The sequence below is a fragment of the Aethalodelphis obliquidens genome, unplaced genomic scaffold (assembly GCF_003676395.1).
Source record: "Aethalodelphis obliquidens isolate GAN/ISIS:26980383/991018 unplaced genomic scaffold, ASM367639v1 scaffold3, whole genome shotgun sequence".
Taxonomy (NCBI): Eukaryota; Metazoa; Chordata; class Mammalia; order Artiodactyla; family Delphinidae; genus Aethalodelphis; species Aethalodelphis obliquidens.
In genome coordinates, this window is record NW_020837947.1 from 72,137,216 (window position 1) to 72,158,526 (window position 21,311).

General features: G+C 42.6%; 1 protein-coding gene across 1 annotated transcript; it reads right to left on the minus strand.

Annotated features, from left to right (window-relative positions):
- Nucleotides 1-284: 284 nt before the first annotated feature.
- LOC113612113 (GTP-binding nuclear protein Ran-like) lies at nucleotides 285-1,202 on the minus strand. Its single transcript, XM_027091719.1, has one exon. It carries the CDS (start codon nucleotides 1,141-1,143, stop codon nucleotides 493-495), a length of 651 nt encoding a protein of 216 aa, XP_026947520.1. The 5' UTR covers nucleotides 1,144-1,202; the 3' UTR covers nucleotides 285-492.
- Between the last annotated feature and the right edge of the window lie 20,109 nt (nucleotides 1,203-21,311).

Here is a 21,311-nt window from a genome sequence, read left to right on the forward strand (position 1 = left end):
CCAGGCCCTGTCTTCTCTCTTCCTCTCCTCTGGCCTGGGGTCTCTGTTTCCAGTTTGGAGGGGAAATCAGAGAACGTGAGGGAAGCCTGGGCAACCTTACTTCTTCAAGACATTCTCTTGTTTTTTTTTTTTTTAGATATTTGAAATACAACTTTATTCTGATTCTAAACGAAAAGGAATGGGAATGACAGTAAGATTCCACCACTGAATATTGTGATGTGACTGTAGCAGTCTTATATTTGAAACTCAAGGAGGAAAGAACTGTGTTCCAAAACACCTAAATATGCAGGTCCAAAAAAGTGAAGGTTTTTTTTTTTTTTTTTAACTGCCACATTCACTCCAAAGCCCATTCATCTCCTTCAGCATCCCAAACATTAAGCACATGTTCTGCTTAGCTATATAATAGAGTGGCAAACATGCTGCACCACTGACATCACAGGACAGTTGCCTATAAAACTAGACTTCTGACGCTGGGCTCCAGCTTCACTTTTCTCACAGGTCATCATGTTCATCCGGGAGGGCAGTTGTCTGAGCAACCTCTAGATCGTGCTCGTGCTGCGCTGCCAACACTGGGTCCATGAGCACCTCTGGTGGGGCGAGAGCAGGCATGGCGACGAACTCCGAGTTAGGGTCTCCCATCGGTTTTCTAGCAAGCCAGAGGAAGGGCTTTTCAAAATTGTAGTTACTTTTGGCAGAGATGTCATAGTACTGAAGATTCTTCTTTTGGTGGAAGACAATCGACTTTGCCTTAACCTTTCTGTCCTTAATATCCACTTTGTTGCCACACAACACGATGGGGATGTTCTCACACACTCGTACCAGATCTCTATGCCAGTTAGGCACGTTCTTGTAAGTAACCCCCGATGTTACATCAAACATTATGATGGTACACTGAGCTTGGATGTAATAGCCATCTCTCAGTCCACCAAATTTCTCCTGGCCAGCTGTATCCCATACGTTGAACTTAATGGGTCCCCTGTTGGTAGGGAACACAAGGGGATGGACCTCAACGCCCAAGGTGGCTACATACTTCTTCTCAAATTCACCAGTCAGATGGCGTTTCACAAATGTAGTTTTCCCAGTACCGCCGTCACCAACCAATACGAGCCTGAACTGCACTTGGGGCTCTCCTTGCGCAGCCATCGCGATGCTACTTCCAGAAGCGTCTCAGCGCCCGTCTGACTCAAGACATTCTCTTTACAACCTCTTCCTCTCACTTCTTTCAAAGCCCAGATGTGGTTTTCTGTTTGTTTTTTGATAGGCATCTCACTTCCTTTTTAAAATTTTTATTGGCGTATAGATGAGTTACAATGTTGTGTTAGTTTCAGGTGTACAGCAAAGCAGTTATACATATACATATATCCACTTTTTAAAATTTTTTTTAGAATCTTTTCCCATATAGGCCATTACAGAGTATTGAGTAGAGTTCCCTGTGCTATACAGCAGGTTCTTATTAGTTATCTATTTTATATATAGTAGTGTGTATATGTCAATCCCAGTCTCCCAATTTATCCCTCCCCCCACCCCGATCCCCTGGTAACCATAAGTTTGTTTCCTACATCTGGATGTGTTTTCTTAAAGAGACTTCTAGAAAGCAAAATCCAGGGAGGCCTGCAAGCTGCATTTCCCCTTCTCCATCCTCCAGACACACTCAGAGCTACCACCTGTTAGCCCGAGACAATAAGATCTGAGCCTGCTGGAAGACAGGAAAGAGAAGTGAGGAAAGAGAACACACAAGGAGGGGAAAATACTCCACGGACTAGTATCTTCACATACTGTTCCTTCCCAAAGCTTCGTCTCATGGCCCTGCGGATCTAGATGTGACAGAGGCAAGTCTTCCAGCAGGGACACCAGAGGCAGCATGTGACCAAGAGACAGCCCACCCCGGCCCTCGCCTTGTTACACTCCCCAAGTGGTGCAGGATGAAATGCCAGATCAGCCTGTGGGAAACAGAAAGGAAAGCTGTGTCCCAGGCTCTGGCTGGTAGGCAGGGCACCTACACGGAGCATTGCCCTGAGGGTGGCAGCATTTGGCAATGAAGGATGTTTAGACGGTGGAAATGCTAGACTCCCAGGCAAAGGGAGAACCCATCTGGTGACATCTCCTGGTATCAGGCTCTGGTGGACCAAATCTTGACTGGTAATTTCATAAGTGCACATGTTTCTCTGGGGTCCAAAGAGGGGCTGACTGCAGCCCCTGGAATGTGGGCTGTGAGGGTGAAACCTCTGAGAATCACAGGACAAGCAGCCTTCGTATTTCTTTCCCCAGGGCAGCCTCTAGAGAGGAGAGGCAAATAGAACGAGCAGTTCCCAGCTCTTCAGGGCCTGTTTTCTGCCAGACAGTGTGCCAAGCATCTTCTGTGCATTATACAGTTTAGCCCTCATAACAAACCTGCAAGGTCAATAAATGCCCATTTTAAAGCCCAGGCAGTTGAGCCGCAAGAGGTTAAGATAAGCTGCCCAATTCACACACTCCCTAAGCGGTAGAGTCAGGGTCAGTCAGAAAAGAAAGCTCAGGCAGCAGAGTTGTCAGGGTTCAGCCCAACAGATCCTGGCCCCCACTGCTCTGGTCCTGCACTCTCTAGAACAGGTTTCCTTCACATGGGGATCCCCAAAATATCTGTAGGCTGGCGGTGGAAAGGAAAGTCCCATGGCTCAGAGGCGGCATGAATGCGCATATGGGTGAATCTGTTTAGATTAGTTGGCAAAGAGTCCAAATGAAGTGAGGAATTGGGATTACTTTGATCTTGGTGGCTGCAGGATAACCTAGACTCATACCCTTGGTTCACCAAAGGTGGTTATGCTTGTTTGCACTCACTATGGCTGCCTGAGAGGCTCCCACTCTAGCTCTCCACTGTTTTAGGTCTCTTTAACACATGCATAGGAAGAATTACTCATTTCCTCCTTTTGGTCCAATAGGTTAGATTCCAACTGCTTCTAATTTACCCCATTGTGTTCAAGTGTGTTGTCACCGAACATTCCACCCAACCACCATTAGCATTTATTCTTGTTTCTTCAAGACCAAAGTAAGTCTAGCACATAGTGGGTCTTTGGTATTTGAGAGGAAAAAGAGAGAAACCTTTGCACTGTCCTGGCCACAGAGATATAAGGGTTTGGTTCTAGAATGTGTTCTTACAAATCAACCAAGGCCTAGCCAGCTCCAAAAGCAGAAGCATCTCTGACCTGCCCCCTAGTGCTTGCACTGAAGGATAAATGCTGACACTGTGTTGAGATCAGATGTCCCATGGGAAGAAGGTCAAGGATACAGTCATGTGAGCTGGGTCTGAGGCAGTCCCTGGGGGGTGGGGGAGGCCCAGGTGAGTTGTGGATCTGCACTGCAGATAAGTAAGGTTCATTTAAAGGGGCCTCCACCAGTGAAGATGACAACAGAAAATCTCCATTGCTGCTCTTCTCCTTGGGCTTCCAAAGGAACGCCCGATGAAACCATTACCAGGAAAATTACTTCCCTTAAAACCTCTGCTCCTACCTGGCTCGACGTCCCTTCCCAATCTGGTTCTTTACACAACCCCCCACCTAAACCCTCTTCCTGCCCCACCAGACTCAGTGGTGACTGTTCTACAGAATCCCAGTTGATGCTCTCACTGGGGCATGGCTCTGTACTTCTCAAATCTGGAGGCACTCACATCCTCCATTTCCCCCTTGGGCCTTGCACCCCCACACCAGCCTTTGCTGGGACTGCTTTGCCACATGCTGTGAGGAGACCTCCTGTGGCTCACTGGCGCCAGACTGGAGCTAGGAGATGGGGGAAGATCTTGCCACTGAACTGGGGAAAGCGAGAGTGCTGTGGTTCTGGTAGACCTATTTGAGACTTGCGATGTGTTCTCTCAGAAGCAGTGCCCATTAGGCTCTAGAATGCTGTTAGCACAGCACTCTTTTTGCTATGTGATGAGTGCTGCTGGCTGTGGTGGGCTGACCTAACATTTCCTACGGGAAAATGCATTCTGAGTTCCCAAGGATGTCTTAGAAATGAACTTTTGAATCTACGTGTTTCTCAAATTTCTCCCAAGGAGCTTATGATTTTTCTCTGTCATGATGCTGAGCTAGTTCTGGTTTCGTGTTCAGTATAAACCAACACCCAATGCCCAATGCCCTTGGAAGTGAGTGATGCCGGGAAGAGAAAAAGTTTCCCTGAAAACACCTTCCCAGAAAGCAACACAGAAGCTGGACTCTTCCTTTGGAACAAAAACTCAGAACATTCTGACCTTGGATTGGATTCCTATTTTGAACACTCAGGAGGAGGGAAGTGAGATAAGGAATTGTGGGGCAGCCCAATTGCAGTGGCTGTGAACCAAGTCCCAGGTTCCAGTAAAGTTACTTTACTTCCTCCTCTGACATCTGCCCTTTCATTTCATGTCCTTGTCAAGATGATATTATGAGAACATGTGTCTAATATGATCTTAGGAACAATGATTTTGAAAATATCTCTTTATTGAAGCCTTGTCCTTGACACTTCCTGGTTGGATCTAAGTTATATGTTCTCTTCTGAATGAAAGAGATGTGATCACCAGTTTCCTTAAATGGACTCAAGCTGGCAAACTTGGCTTAAGATGTTGGGTAAGTTCTGAGGAAGGATTAGACTCAGTTCATAATTTCAGACAACGTGCTCCACACTCTTCTCCACATCACCACCTTGAAATGTTACTAAATGAGCCGCAAAAAATCCCTGTCTTTCCTTTCTGGCTCTATGGTTTCCTTCTGCTTGCTGACTTTGCAGGCAGCCTGAGCAATTCCACTGTTTGTCTGAGCCTCTCGAAGTAAACTGGCTGTCTGCTTAGCACTCTGAACTTTAGCAGGACAGGGTTTTTGAAATTCAAGGGAGCACAAGAAGGACTGTACTATTATTTTATTAATGTGCCAGTGTTGCTGTCAGAATGGCCAAGATTAAAAAGTCTACAAATAACAAATGCTGGAGAGGGTGTGGAGAGAAGGGAATCCTCCTACACTGCTGGTGGGAATGGAAACTGGTGCACTCACATGGAGAATAGTATGGAAGTTCCTCAAAAAACTAAAAATAGAGTTACCATACAATCCAGCAATCCCACTCCTGGGCATATATCTGGACAAAACTATCATTCAAAAAGACACATGCACCCCTATGTTCACAGCACTATTTAAAATAGCCAAGACATGGAAACAACCTAAATGTCCATCAACATAGAAATGGATAAAGAAGATGTGATATATATAATATATATTATACACACACACACACACACACACACACACACACAAAATGGAATATTACTCAGCCATAAAAAGAGTGAAATAATGCCATTTGCAGCATGGACCTGCAAATTTGCATGAATGGACCTAGAGATTATCATACTAAGCAAAATCAGAAAGAGAAAGACAAGTACCATATGATATCACTTATATGTGGAATCTAAAATATGACATAAATGAACTTATTTACAAAGCAGAAACAGACTCACAGACATAGAGAACAGACTTGTGATTGTCAAGGGGGAGGGGGATGGGGGAGGGAAGGATTGGAAGTTTGGGATTAACAGATGCAAACTATTACATACAAGGTGGATAAACAACAAGGTCCTACTGTATAGCACAAGGAACTATACTCAATATCCTGTGATAAACCATAATGGAAAAGAATATAAAAAAAAAAGAATGTATATATACATATGTATAACTGAATCACTTTGCTATACAGCTGAAGTTAACACAACATTGTAAATCAACTATAATTCAGTAAAAGTAAAAAAAACATGCCAGTATTGTTTCTCTTGTATCCTTTTTTGTTTGTTTGTTTGTTTTTTGTGGTACGCGGGCCTCTCACTGTTGTGGCCTCTCCCGTTGCGGAGCACAGGCTCTGGACGCGCAGGCTCAGCGGCCATGGCTCATGGGCCCAGCCGCTCCGCGGCATGTGGGATCTTCCCGAACCGGGGCACGAACCTGTGTCCCCTGCATCGGCAGGCGGACTCTCAACCACTGCGCCACCAGGGAAGCCCTCTCTTGTATCTTTGAAATGGATTTTCATCGTCTAAGAGAATTCACAGGCAAAGAATATCCTTCCCTCTCATTTTTGTCTTAAGGTCTCTACTTAAGTCTTGGAATAGTGAAGCTTGAACACAGGAAAAACAAACCAAATCAAAACAAAAACCGCGAAACACCCAAAGAGGCTGCCTGCTGACTCTGCTAAGCTCTGCTCCATACATACCCTTCCACTGGCGGGGCCGGGGTTGGAAAACTCTTCAGTGAAAGTCAGAAGTTGAAGCTCAAGGCTTCTATGAAAAGGCAGGCCTGTCTTTGACATTTTTGTTTCCCTCCAGAGATCTTTCACAGTATCTTTCATTGCAAGAATGACTCTGAATAACAGCTAATAATTACCACAATGGACATTTAATATTTATCATGCTAAGTTCTTAATAACCTTTAATAGGCATTAATCATGTAAACTTATTAAGAATCGCAGCAAATTCGTGAGGCACCATTTCCTAGGGTAATTTATAAAACCACAGAGACAATGAAATTTCAACAAATCATTCCTTGAAGTGAAGGTAATTTAAAAATGAATATAATCAAATTTGGTGTCTGACTGACTTCAATGGAATATTAATGCAAGTTCCTTGATGCTATTTGTTAAGGCACGGAAAGGAATAACTTGAGGTTTTGACTGTTAACAATAAAGTAATTTTACTCAAATATTCACGATTCTGAAAGGCTAGCAAAGTCTCAGTGGACCTACGGTCTGGGATACTGAAGTCAGAAGAGCATTCTCGGTGGGCGTGAATTTTGTTTTGTTTCTTTGCTGTCTACCTATGTACTAGGACAGTGATTGAATTTAAAGAAAAGGTGGGATACATGTAAGTTCACACACAAGAATTGCTGGATCATATACTAGGAAATTTGAACTGATGCTTTTTCTAATTCGTAAGCTCGCTGATTAAGAAAAACCCTCGAATTAAGAAATTCTCTTTTTCACTTTGAATGCCACCCTCCCGCTCTCCTTCTGCACACAGCTCCAGGACCTTCAGATGCAGGAATGCGCCACGATGGATATAGTTATAAATATAGAGATGTATGTATAGAGCTCTCTAATCCTCTTATTGAGAGAAAAGTTCCCTCACACCTCAAATTCCTGGGTTTAAATCAAATGTCAGCTCTCCAGCTCGTCCACAGGCGATGACTACAGTCCTGCCCACTGTCCAGGAGAGGAATGTGGATTCTGTTTCCTGAGTAACTAGGTTTTCTTTAGATACCAATATCTAGATATCTGCTGAACTTGATGCAGAGGCTTTTTCTTAATACCATTTTTATGGAGGTTCCTCAAAAAACTAAAAATAGAGTTACCATATGATCCAGCAATCCCACTCCTGGGCATAGATCTGGACAAAACTATAATTCAAAAAGATACATGCACCCCTAGGTTCAAAGCACTATTTACAACAGCCAGGACATGGAAGCAACCTAAATGTCCATCAACAGATGAATGGATAAAGAAGATGTGGTGTGTGTGTATGTGTGTGTGTGCGTGTGTGTGTATATATATATATATATATACACACACACACGCATACACACACACACACAATGGAATACTACTCAGTCATAAAAAATAATGAAATAATGCCATTTGCAGCAACACGGATGGACCTAGAGATTATCATGCTAAGTGACGTAAGTCAGACAAAGACAAATACTGTATGATATCACTTATATGTAGAATCTAAAATATGACACAAATGAACTTATCTACAAAACAGAAACAGACTTGCAGATAGAACAGATTTGTGGTTGCCAAGGGGGAGAGGGGTGGGGAGGGATGTATTGGAAGTTTGGGGTCAGCAGATGCAAACTGGCATATATAGAATAGATAAACAACAAGGTCCTACTGTATAGCAAAGGGAACTATATTCAATATCCTGGGATAAACCATAATGGAAAAGAATATGAAAAAGAATGTATGTATATGTATAACTGAATCACTCTGCTGTACAAGCAGAAATTAATACAACATTGTGAGTCAACTATACTTCAATAAAATAAAAATTTTAAAAATGTTAATAGTTCCTTTTAACTGTGTATTACCACAAGTAATACATGTAAGTTTGCCAGATAAAATAGAAGATATCTAGTTAAATTTGAATTTCAGGTAAGAAATGAATCATTTTTGGTATAAATTATGTCCCATGCAATCTTTGGGACATATTTACACTAAAAAATTACTCATTGTTTATCTGAAATTCAAATTTAACTGGACATCCTCTATTTTTATTTGCTAAGTCTGGCAACGCTTCGTTCGTGCTTTGCATAAATGCAAAAAGAAAGAAACATAAATCACCAGAATTCTCACATTCTTGATTCTTTTCCTAATCCCTTAATATAATTGGAACTAATTTGGGTCCTTCCCAACCAAATTATTATAAATTAAAATGTTTTAAAAGTTACGTATTCTCAATAAATAGTATCAGCATCCTTAACCCCCTTTGGTTTTTCTTTCTTCTCCAGGAGTCATCTTGTTAAGAAAAATAAAGATGGATGAATCCCAGAGTAAAGCCAGAAATACCACTAGGCAGGCTCTTAAGACTCTGCTAAAATACTGACAAAGAAAACCTAGGTTACAGATAACACAGTGTCTCATCTTTGGCAGCAAGAGAAGGGTGAGGGTGGCACTCCCTCACTGAAGGACACGTGTGTGTTGGTGTGTGTCTCCGTCCTTCTATCTGTCTGATTATAATCGACAGAATGGAAAAAGAAAAATATATCGCAGCCCCCAAATTTGAGCAAATTGCCCTCATTTCCTTCTTTTTTCTGTTGGTTGATCGAAGCAGGTTATCTATCCATTTTGCTAAGATAAAACGGGAGAATGGGCATCGACTTTGCAAAGGATTTTTAAGCTGTTGCTGACACCAGGACACTCATATGAGTGGTGGATTGTGTGTGTGTGTGTGTGTGCATGTGTGGGCATGAATGTGTATAAGTGTAAGTGGGCAAGAAGGAGTGCATGCCTGGGCGTGAGTATGTGCGCACGCGTGGGCGTGTGGCGTTTGTGCCGGGGCGGGCAGAGAACAACTTGCAGGGTAAAGACGGCCCCTGAGACAGCAAGACCTGACGCGGAGGGAGCACCTCTCCTGGCCTGTCTGGGTGGTGCCTGGGCACATCAAGATAGCAACAGTGATTTAATCACTACTTTAATGAAATGTGTAATTGTTTTTGAGGAAGAAATACTGGTCAAGGAGTAGATTTCTAGGCAAGTGCTAAAGGCACCTCTCGCCTCCGCTGCTCCTATCCCAAGGATGCGTCAAGGGCAAGGGTGTTGCGTGAGATCCCATTGCTGGGGGGAAGTTGAGGGCCTCAGCCCACAGAGGTGTGGTCTCTCTATGGCCCTTGGACTTTGACTCCCTTGGACTTCCCATTCCTACTTGAAGTGTTTGCTTTGCTCTGGGCCTTGGGGACACTCTTCCATTGATTCTCTTCTGGACTGTAGCTTAATAAAAGGAGCCCTCCTCTGCTTTCTGTGCTGTGTCATACCTGAAGAATAACCGGAAGGTTGTGAACTTTCCTTCTAAGTGTCACTGGTATAGGAGAGCTCCTATGACTCAACTACTGAACTCTTGTTTTCCAACTGCCTGACAACCTCAAGGGCATGCCTGATGAAAGGGATGCTCTTCCTGTCTGGACAGGGATTCCAAAGAAGATTCCTTCTGGGTGGATCTCCTCAACTCTTCCCACTGGTCAGGGTCAGGAGAATGCCGGGTCCCAAACAAGTTGTTGGAGAGAAAACAATGGAAATCTCAGTAGCCCTCAAGGAGCTCATGTGGTAGCAAAAACAGAGAGGAAACCATAACGATATGAGAAGCATACGAGAGACTATGGCCACAGGGATGGAAGAAGGGTCTGTGTGTGTCTGTGTGTGGCGTGAGATGGAGATCATTTCAGGTAGGCTGGAACAGGTGGTGTTTAAATCGAGCTCTGAAGATCCCCAGGAGTCAGTCAATAGGACAATTATGCTCGGAACGGCACTGGTGACACACGGAGATGGGGAGATGGCTGCACACTCCAGGGGCTGCAGGGCAGTGTGTCCGGATTCTGGAGCCGCGGGACAGATACATAAGCAGGACTCTGGTGAGGGGGTGGGGCCATCAGGAGGAGGCTGGTGAGCTTTGCTAAAGCGCTTGGGTTTACACTGAGGACCACAGCGAGACACTGAAGAATTTTAGGAGAGTGTTATAACTGGACTTCACCTTTAGAAAGATGTTGTTGGCAACAGCATAGGGAAGCGGCTAGAGGGGGCATAAACAGAGGCAAGAGGATCAATCAGAGGAAAGAATTAAGGCAGTGGTGCTTGGGGCAGATACAGACACGTCTGTGAACAGAATTTAGGAGTAAGTGATGGGGTGGGGCAGTGCATGACAGTTTCTGGCGTGTGCCGCTGGATGGATGGTGATGTCATTCATTAAGAAAGAGAAAACAGGAGGCGGGACAGACTTTGAGGTAGGTTTTGCTATCCTGAGTTGGAGGCCTGTATGACATTCAGATAAGGTCTCGAACTCAGAAGAGAGGTTAGCTACATTGATAGGTTTGAAAATCCTCAGTATTTAAATGTTACATTTAAAGGACCTATCTGGGGTGTTGAGGACTCTCTGTAATAGGCAGGAACAGGTTTCAGTACGTTATTATTATTATTATTATTTTTGCAGTACATGGGCCTCTCACTGTCGTGGCCTCCCGTTACGGAGCACAGGCTCTGGACGCGTAGGCTCAGTAGTTGTGGCTCACGGGCCCAGCCGCTCCGTGGCATGTGGGATCTTCCCGGACTGGGGCACAAACCCGTGTCCCCTGCATCAGCAGGCGGACTCTCAACCACTGCACCACCAGGGAAGCCCCAGTACGTTATTTTAATATTCGCTTATGTAGTGCTTTACAGATATTCATAGATACCTATCTTTTAGAGCAAATTAAAGATTTTCATTTCAAACATCTCATGGTGGTCACCACAGTTCTGAAAGATGAGAAAGGCACCATTTGTCTAATTTGATAGAGGAGGAAACCGAGGCTCAGATTAAATGCCTTTCCTGAGGTTACACAGCTAGTCAGTTGGCAGGGTTTCCTGCCTTTGAATCCAGGACTCTTTCCTGCACTCTCCGGGGCCTCTCCCATTGCAGTGGAGGCCAGCACCGCTCACCACATCCTGCTTCCTGCAGCAGGCAAATGTGGATTTCTTAAGAGCTTTAAAACCCAAAGGTACAATACCCACACGAAGATTATACCACAGCGCTCCTGGTACGCAGGGCATGATCCTAGAAGTCCTTATTTTGTTGCTAAATGTATTCTTTGTACATGCTTATTGTGTGGAGTACAGTATAAAAAGAGTAGGGTTACATCAAGGACCAGAAACTCCAGTTTATCTGCATCCTTCTGCTAATCTCTCTCTTTCAGTGTCATGGAAGGGAGAAGCTCGGGTTGGCACAGGGTTGAGATAAAGCTGTGCTGTCTTCAGCACAATGCCTCTCCCACCACAGCTCTTCTGGGAGCGTTGCACCCATGGGAAATGGGTTGTACAGGAGAAGTATTAAAACAGCCTGTGAGTGCTTCGTCAATTCCCTATCCCATTTCCTACACTGAGAAACGAATGGTCCATGCCGGTTCTGAGCCCTTAACATTGCTGTCCTTGCCCACGAGTGAGGCCACAGACCTTCTACAAAAGCTCCTTAGGGAATCTCTTTAGCGTCTGCCTCCCCCCACTTCCGAGCTCAGGTGTTCTGACTTTCTCAGGCCCCACGTCCCTCTCCATGCCTGGCCTTCCTGGAGTGATGCATTGGCTTGGAAGCTCTGCTAGGCCAGCCTTTCAACCACTCTTCACCTGTGCTCTCCAGCCTTAGGCAAATCAACCTCAGACTCCTGGAAAGGATGCCAGGTCCAGCAACCTTGGTTTCAACAGTAAAAGGGAGGTGAAGACAATCCTGGGAACTCAGGGAGGGAGTGGATCTCAGGTTCCACGACAGAATTTTTGTTTTTGTAAGTCTCAGCATGTAGTCAGATCATTAAATGATACTTTTCATTCTCACCATAGTTTACGTCCTCATTACGTCCTATCACTGAACGTTTTGGTTATTTATAAATTTCTGCTTATAGGTAATATACAAATACATGCATCCATACTGCCTTTATTCCGTTGAGTTATTATTAATAGTTTATCTCAATTGGTATAAGTGTCAGGAGCCTGGGGATTCGTCATCATTCCTCTCCACTAAGATCCTTCCCAACGCCAAATCCACTAATACCTCTATCCTGTTTCTCACCTTTGTTTTTGTTCCACGACCATAATTCAATTCCTTACTATCTTCCTTGGGACTGTTTGTAACATCTACAAAGACTTAAAAGTCCCCACATCAAAAATGATCTCTCTTGGTAACTCAGGAAATCCATAACTAAACCACCAGGAGAGCTCAGAACTAAAGACCACCATCTCCGACAAATATAATCCCTGTCTAGTTGACTGTTCTTCAAAAAGCAGCAAATAGCTGTTTTCTCCCCCCAGAGGTTGCCCTCCTGGCCAGCGCCATGGGCCCGCGACTAAGCAGAGTCAAGTACTTGCGAATATTTTCTTTTTTGTTTTTATGGTTTTACCGCTTCTCTGGTTTTCACTGTATGTCACCACAAAGATAATTTTAGAAATATTTAGTGCACAAATAATTAAAAACATAAATATAGCTACATTTATACAACAAACCTTGTGATACTGCAGGACAGGCACACTAAACCTCCATAACGATTAAGAGTCTTAAAACGTGTAGCAATGAAGAAGCTCATCTTATCCAGAACACTTCAGCCTCTGACTTCAGAAGCACTGGCCTGAATACGTGCAAATTGTTCAAGAGGAAAAGTCCCGAGGTCGTTAGTTGGGATCTCTATACATTACTTGGAAAGAAGCATCATAAATAAAGATATGCCTCCTTGATCTATCACTAAATATTCTGACTCTTTCTTTTAATTAGTAAACCATGGGAAGAAAGCACTCAGGTGTAAGAGTGCTAAGACATACTCTGGGGTGACGATGGACTGTCTGCCTGTTAACAGATACCATTATTAGCGGAAGCGGATGATTGATGAGAAACACTGAGCCAGAGGTAAAGACAATTTTTCAAAGAAGTTGTACCAAACCCCAGGCAGCTACATTCAGTGCTCACAGGGCCACTGTGGTCAGATGCTGCATGTGTCTGCAAGAGCGTAATGGCATTTGATAGATGCTGTAAGGTTTTTAGCACAAGTAGCATGGCTGATAAGGGGACCTATCCTTAATATGTCTTTAAAAAATGTATTAATGGCTGAATTTAAACTGTCTCTACTTCCAACGACCTAATGGTGTTGCGGTGACGTACGCTCACCTGAGAAGTACTTTGCTATCCTAAAGGAAGATGTTACACCTTTCTAAAAATCTCACGTCAAAGACATGTTTCTACAATATGTTGTATCAGAGAAAGGTAAAAATCAGCTGTACAGAGTTCAAATGAAATAAAACCAGAAAATAAATTAATTAACCATGTCCACTTTTTATGACTGGATAAAATAAAAAGGGTACTTAACTCATCTTCCAGACTGTTCAGGAACATAATATGTAAGTATTCTCAACATAAATACAACAAAATCTACAAATACAGACTATTGGTGTAGTGCAAAGAGACCTGTGGCGAAGTCATATTCTTTTGCAACTAACTAAGAAAGAAAATAGGGAAATGTGACTCCACTAGGGCTAGTAGCTGCTGATATGGCCTATTTTCATATTTATTTGCTCCTGAATGGCACTGACCTTTTGATATACTGAAAATAGATTTTCTCCTTGACAAGAAAAATCTTCCAAAATAAATGTTACCTTATTTTAAAAGAAAAAAAATATTTAAAAAACCCCAGTAAATTGCATGTAAATCAATGAAGTTAGAACATTCCCTCACACCATACACAAGAATAAACTCAAAATGGCTTAAAGACTTAAATATAAGACATGATTCCATAAAACTCCTGGAAGAGAACATAGGCAAAATATTCGTTGACATAAATTGTACCAATGTTTTCTTAGGTCAGTCTTCCAAGGCAATAGAAATAAAAGCAAATATAAACAGATTGGACCTAATCAAACTCATAAGCTTTTGAATAGTGAAGGAAACCAAAAACAACATGAAAAGACAACCTACAGAATGGGAAAAAGTATTTGCAAACTATGTGACTGATAAGGGCTTAATTTTCAAAATATACACATAGCTCATACAGCTCAATATCAGAAAAACAAACAACACAATCAAAAAATAGGCAGAAGACCTAAACAGAAATTTTTCCAAGGAACACAATACAGATGGCCAAGAGGCACATGAAAAGATGTTCAGCATCACTAATAATTAGAGAAATGCAAATCAAAACTACAATGAGATATCACCTCACACCAGTCAGAATGGCTATCAAAAAGTCTACAAACAACAAATGCTGGAGAGAGTGTGGAGAAAAGGGAACCCTCTTGCACTGTTGGTGGGAATGTAAATTGATACAGTCACTGTGGAGAACCATATGGAGGTTCCTTAAAAAACGAAAAATAGAGCTACCACATGATCCGGCAATCCCACTCCTGGGCATATATCCAGAGAAAACTCTAATTTGAAAAGACACATGCAGCCCAATGTGTACTGCGGCATTATTTGCAATAGCCAAACATGGAAGAAACCTAAGTGTCCATTGACAGATGAATGGATAAAGAAGATGTGTTGTATGTGAATATATATATGTATATATATATATATATATACACAATGGAATATTACTCAGCCATAAAAAAGAATGAAACAATGTCATTTGCAGCAACGTGGATGGACCTAGAGATTATCATACTAAGTGAAGTAAGTCAGACAAAGACAAATATCATATGATATCACTTATATGTGGAATCTAAAAAAATGATACAAATGAACTTATTTACAAAACAGAAATAGACTCACAGACATAGAAAACAAACTTATGGTTAACAAAGGGGAAAGGGCAGGAGGCATAAATTAGGAGTCTGGGATTAACAGATACAAAATACTATATATAAAATAGATAAACAAGGACCTACTATATAACAGTATATATATATATATATATTTTTTTCCACTGAGTGTGTGTGTGTGTGTGTGTGTGTGTGTGTGTGTGTATATATACATTTTTTTTTTTTTTCACTGAATCATTTTGCCATACACCTGAATAAGCCTGTCTGTAAAGGGGAACAGACTTAGGAACTTCAGCCATAGGAGAACACCCTAAGTTCCAGGACTCCACTGAGGAAGCAGAGGCAGAGACAAAGAAGTGGAGGGAGAGTGGTCTTCTGCGAAGCAGATGTGGATTTGAACTATGGCTTGGCTGTGTGGCTTTGGTCAGCTAAGGGGTCCTTGGGGCCCTCGCCTGATAAGTGAGATAAGTGTGTCAGTGAGGGATTCTGTTTGGCTCCAATTATCAAAACGACAGTGGCTGAAACACAGAGGTCAGGGGAAGCAGCCCGGGGCCGGTAGAGGGGCTCTGGCTTTCTGCCTTGCTGTCCTTAGCTGGGCCTCTCTTCATCAAGATGCTAACTTGCCTGCTCTACCTCCAAACATGGTGCCTTTAAGAAAGAAGGGGGAAGGTGCAGGGAGAGAGGCCCAGGCTGCTGAATTCAAAGAGGGTTTCCCAGGAACCCACTGTCAACCACCCCTTACATTGCATTGGACAGAAGTACATCCCATGGCCACCCTGAGCTACAGGGAAGACTGAAAATATAGTGTGTGTGGTTAGCTTGGACAGACTGTTTCCGCAAAACCAAATTAAGTTTCTATTAGTGAGAAGAGGAGCTAAGAACCACATATCAGTGCCTTGCCACGGCGAGAGTAACGTGCTCCCTTGAGGACATGGAAACAAGACAGCACAGAACCCAGAAGCCTCTGACTTCTGTTCAACCATCTGGGTTACTCTGTAACTCGATTTTCTCCTGTATTTCACCATTACTTCTATATCTCGACTTTATACACTGAATGACCTGGCCATATCACCGTTTCAAATCCTGTCGCATTTCCCATAAAGGATGGTGACGCAATTCATGTTTGAAATTCTCCAAGTGAACGGTGTTTGGGTGGTATCAAGGACCATTACGGAGCTTCTGTGTTACTTTACAGATTCGTGTTTCTCTTTAAGGAGTTTGTGTTAAGTAATGAGGAAACAGCTAAAGCATCAATCAGGACAGAATACTGCTCAGCTGTAGTGCTTAGGTGTTAGCCAGCCCGGCCTGGGGTGACATGGCTCAGGGACTCCGGTATTTTCCCACTGACAGCTTAACCTGGAAGTAGATGAATTCCACCAGCTCTTAAGCTCTGTGCTGGCTGCGGGAGGCCATAAGCCCTGGTGAGAAAGTATCAGCAGTTTAGGCACCATTATTCCTCCTTCTTCCTGGCTCTCCCTTCTACCCTGATGCTCCATCTTTTAGCCTTGAATAACGAAGGTGCCAGATCAGGTACCCCAGAAAAATCTGAGGATGTTTCAGAAGCACGGGAAGTTAAAGGAGGGAAGATGATCACGCTCAGGGTCTCTGCAAAGCTGGAGGAGGCTTGTCAGAAACCACAGTGCTTGACTTCATAGTGACCTCTGCCTGAGAGCCTGCAATAAGGGAAAAACTTGTCTGAACCACAGTCATCCGCCCCCTTCAAATTGTATCGTGTTATTTTTAGTTTAACCATAGTCTTTGAGGCAATGGTTTCCCAAAGTTATTTCTAGCTCTAACTGATAGTGTTTATGGTTGGAAAAATCAGACCTCGTCTATCCTCGCTGATTTTCCTTCAGATATCATTATGGGATTAACAGCGAATGCCTCTAAAAAGATTACACCTACCAGAGAGAGAAGGCAAAAAAAGGAAAGCATGAATCACACCCCATGCCTATTCCAGACGCTCTCCTCTGGGAAGTTTTCATTCTCACTTAGAATGCAGCAGTCTGACTCCTGTATTCTACAAAGAAAATCAGTTTTTAATATGAAGTTAATCAGAATTTGAAAACTGAAAGGAGTATATTTTCACACAAGGTCAACTTTGACTAGGTACTAACATCAAATAAGCCCTTAGGAAAATATGTTCTGTCCATAGTTTACACGGAAGCCTGAGCACGCTGTGAACAACAAAAGCAAGTGGAAGACAGTCCGCTGGAGGATCTTTTCTGAGCTCCTCCTGTGTTCATTCACTCACAGTAATTCATTCCATGAAACTTCTTGAGTGTCCAGCCCGTAAGGCGACAATCGCTGTTGCTGGTTCTTCTGCAGCTCAGAGGTGGAACGTGGAGGCCCTCAGGGGTGCAATGTCCACTTTCATCGCTAGAGTGGCTCAAGAAGAGGGTGGTGGCTGGCATGCTGGCCTGCGGTCACAACCGCCACTGAGCGGACTCTGGGTCTCTTGATGAATGGGTTCAGGGAATCGTTGCCATGGAGCTTTGTTCCAGTGTAAATTCCGAGTCAGCGTGATATTGTGCCTTCTTTCTGAAGACAACTGCTGGATTCCATGAAGCTCAAAGTGGGAAAACTGTAGTAGAAAACCACGCTTGGTTCTTAGCTCCAAACTTTCACATCTAATTGTCGACACTGTTTTTGTCAAGTGACTTTTACGTCACTTCAAGAATGTTTGGCCCTTAGACCAACAAAACAAAGTCTCCCTTTTATTTCATGAAAAAATACAGCATGAAGAGTAGGAGTGTTTTTTGTTCTTGGGAATGGTTTTGCTTAATATTTTTGAGTTGGCAGCATTATTGATTTGTCCATCCATGACTTAGATGTAAGCGTTTTTAGCTTCAATAGTTTAACTTTGGAAATGGGCATCACATGATATAAGCTCATACCCAAGCTGACTGAATTTATGAAACTAGCTATAGCACAAGGGTTGGCGAACTACAGCCGTGGGCCGAATCTAGCATGTTCCCTGTTTTTGTGCAGCTTACAAGCTAAGCATGGTTTTTACTTTAAAAACAATGTGCAGGACATTCATTAAGGATTGCTGTTGGGCTGCCAAAAGGATGTGAAGTGGGACCGGGCAGAGGGAGAAATTGAACTGTAATGCCGTCCTCTGCTAACGCCCTGGGGAGCTCTGGAGATGGCATTACCTTTCAGAGTTTTCTGGAGTTGGGATGCATTGCTGTAAGTGTGGGCTGACCCTGGAAGGAGGTATAACTTTGACCGGGGCAGCCTTCTTAACGAAGGCAATCCTCAAAGAGGGATGATGACTCAAGATCATCTTCTGTCAGCCCGCCCAGCAGCTGGGGACCAGTCCTTCTCTCCTGAGGAGGCTCCAGACTGGCCCAGGGCCTTCCTGAAGAGTCAGCCCAGCACACTTCCCGTGCCTTTTTCCTAGCTCTGCCCTGGAGCTCCCTGGCTTCACGACATCGGGTAGCACAGAGAGAAAGACCTAAGGAAGAAAGCATCTAAGAGAGAAGGAAAGGACATTTCTCTAGAGCTAGAGCTGAATATAAGCTAGATCCTGTCTAGAGCCAGAGCACCCAGGTCTGCTGAGCAGAGGACCTCCTGAGAGAGAAAAAAGCGGCTTATATGTGGAAGCTAAAAAAAAAAAAAAAAAAAAGATACCAATGAACTTATATACAAAACAGAAATAGACCCACAGGCATAGAAAATAAACTTATGCACAGGGAGATCAGCTCGGTGCTTTGTGACCACCTAGAGGGGTGGGATAGGGAGGGTGGGAGGGAGGGAGATGCAAGAGGGAGGGGATATGGGGATATATGTATACGTATAGCTGTTTCACTTTGTTATACAGCAGAAACTAACACACCATTGTAAAGCAGTTATACTCCAATAAAGATGTTAAAAAAATTAAAAATTAAAAAAAATAAACTTATGGCTGCCAAAGGGGGGTGGGGAGGGATATATTAGGAGTCTGGGATTAACAGATACACACAACTGTATATAAAATAACCAACAAGGACCTACTGTATAGCACAGGGAACTATATTCAGTATTTTGAAATAACCTATAAGGGAAAAGAATCTGAAAAAAGAATATATATGTGTGTGTGTGTGTGTGTGTATATATATATATATGTATGTATACATAACTGAATCACTTTGCTGTACACCTGAAAATAAAACACACCATTGTAAATCTACTATACTTCAATAAAAAAATAAAATTAATTTCAAAAAGTGAAAAACAAAAAAAAAAGTGATTGTCAGTCTCAAGAGTGGAAGGGTCAATGAAAACAGACCCTCAGTGGGCACAGTGCAGGGCCTTGTACGCGTCCCTGGTCATGGTGAGGACTCCCTCTGCAGAGGAGCTCTGTTAATGCCTGACTTTGTAACCCACTGGGTACAGTAATGTCATAGCAAGGAAGGGGGAGTCTGGACTCCCTTTTAAAGCTGACCACCCTTTTCTCCCCATTGACACTAAATCTCTTTGATTAACCCTATGACTTCTACCCTAAATCTCTTCTGCTGATATAAAGACCTTTTCTCATGTGTTGGCAACGTTTTCCTCTCCTGCATAACTCACTTCAGAGTTCCTCTCATCCGGTAAGTGGTCAAGATCAAGGTTACTCTCAAACTAATACTGGATTGATTGGCCTCACCTCCTACCCTCCCGGAGTTTGTGGGATATGTTTACAAAAGCAGAGAGAGAACCAACTCTGAGCACCTGCCTGTGTTATCTTGTTATCTTCAGGGATGGTGCTTTGTGTATAATAAGCAGTCAGTAAATACTGAACCAGTGCAACAGATACAAAACAGAGAAAGATGAATGACTCACCAGCACTGCATGAAAAAAGTGATCCCCAGAGATCCTGGTTCACAACACGCTTCAACAACATCTAGTTACGTGTTGTGTTGCTGTTATTACTATTATTATTATTGATTTCTTTCATTCTTTTATCTTTTTAAAGTCTAGAGCACCCCTTTACTGGAACAGATGTCAACATCAATTTTATCTAGAAAACGGGTACTATAGTGCCCGTGTTGCTAGTTATTCTTTAGTATCGAAAATCTAACATTCCTACAGTAGTTTCTGATCAATCTAAGTTTTTGTAGGAGAAATGACTGCATCTGGGTGGATAAGGAGATTAAAAAAAAAGAGGGTTGATTTGAAGCTGTTTCTATTGGGTTGGCCAAAAAGTTCGTTCCGGTTTTCCCCTAAGATGCATGGAAAAGCCTGAATGAACTTTTTGGCCAAGGCAATACTTAGGGCTCCTCTGTAAAGGAAATTACTCCTCTTGCAGTGATGTAGACCCTTGGTGGAAAATGAAAGGTAAATGAAGCAGACCTTCAGGAAAATGTAGTGCTGACCAGCAAATTGAGTGCGTGAATTGAGATAACGTCTCATTTCGAAAACACAACTGTTTCAAACACTTACTAAAATGGGATCAAAGTGCATAGGAAAAAAATAGTGAATTATTATTTGCCCTGTCTAATTTGAAAAGATGCAAAATAAATCAAAGTTTAAAGTTAATGCCTCAAAGCACACAAAATAACATCTATTCCAATGTTCCCCTTTCCTTATAGTGATTATCTGCTGGATAATTCATCCTCTCCATCAAAGGAAAACCTCAGAGGTCAGAGCTGTGTATTCTTTATTTCTGCTTTCCCTGCAACAATAACAGTCCCTGGCACCCAGTGCTTCATAAGTGGAGGAATTTTCCCACATCGTATTCCCAGCAGCGAGTGTATCGGTCCCAAACTAAAGTTTTACTGGAAAATTTTGATGGATTCACTTCACGTTAAAACACAGATGTAAATATAGTAAAAGTCATCTTCTTTCCCTGTATAATGAGTCCATTATTTCAGGTTTTATAGATCTTTGGTACCCAAGGATCTCTTTGGTACCCAATATCTCATGAAATTTGTCCTCACAAAATTTTATATCAATAATTTACACCTTACTGTTAATCATTTGTTTTACCTTCTGAGACTAGGTGAGAAGAGATAGCATTTTCATTTTAAATCTTGCAAATGTTAAGACCAAAGCTCCTTTTCCCAACAAAAGCCAACAAGAGTAGTAAGTAAATCTGGGGTGATTTTTCATATCATGCAGGTAACCACTTCCTGTGTTTTTGCAAAAGGTTGTCTTTAGATGTAGTAACGTCTATGCGCACAGGCAATGGTAAGTAAGTTGCTCGAAGACAGACTAGAAAAGTTAAGTGATGGAAAAAGTGAAAGAAATTTTTGGATATAGAGTTACAAGTTTGAACAGAACCTATCACTTACATTTACATATAAACTGTATTGTACTATCCATTTTAACATACATACTTGTCTTAAACCCAACCAATGACCCATTTTTATTTTGTTTTAAGAGGAAGACAT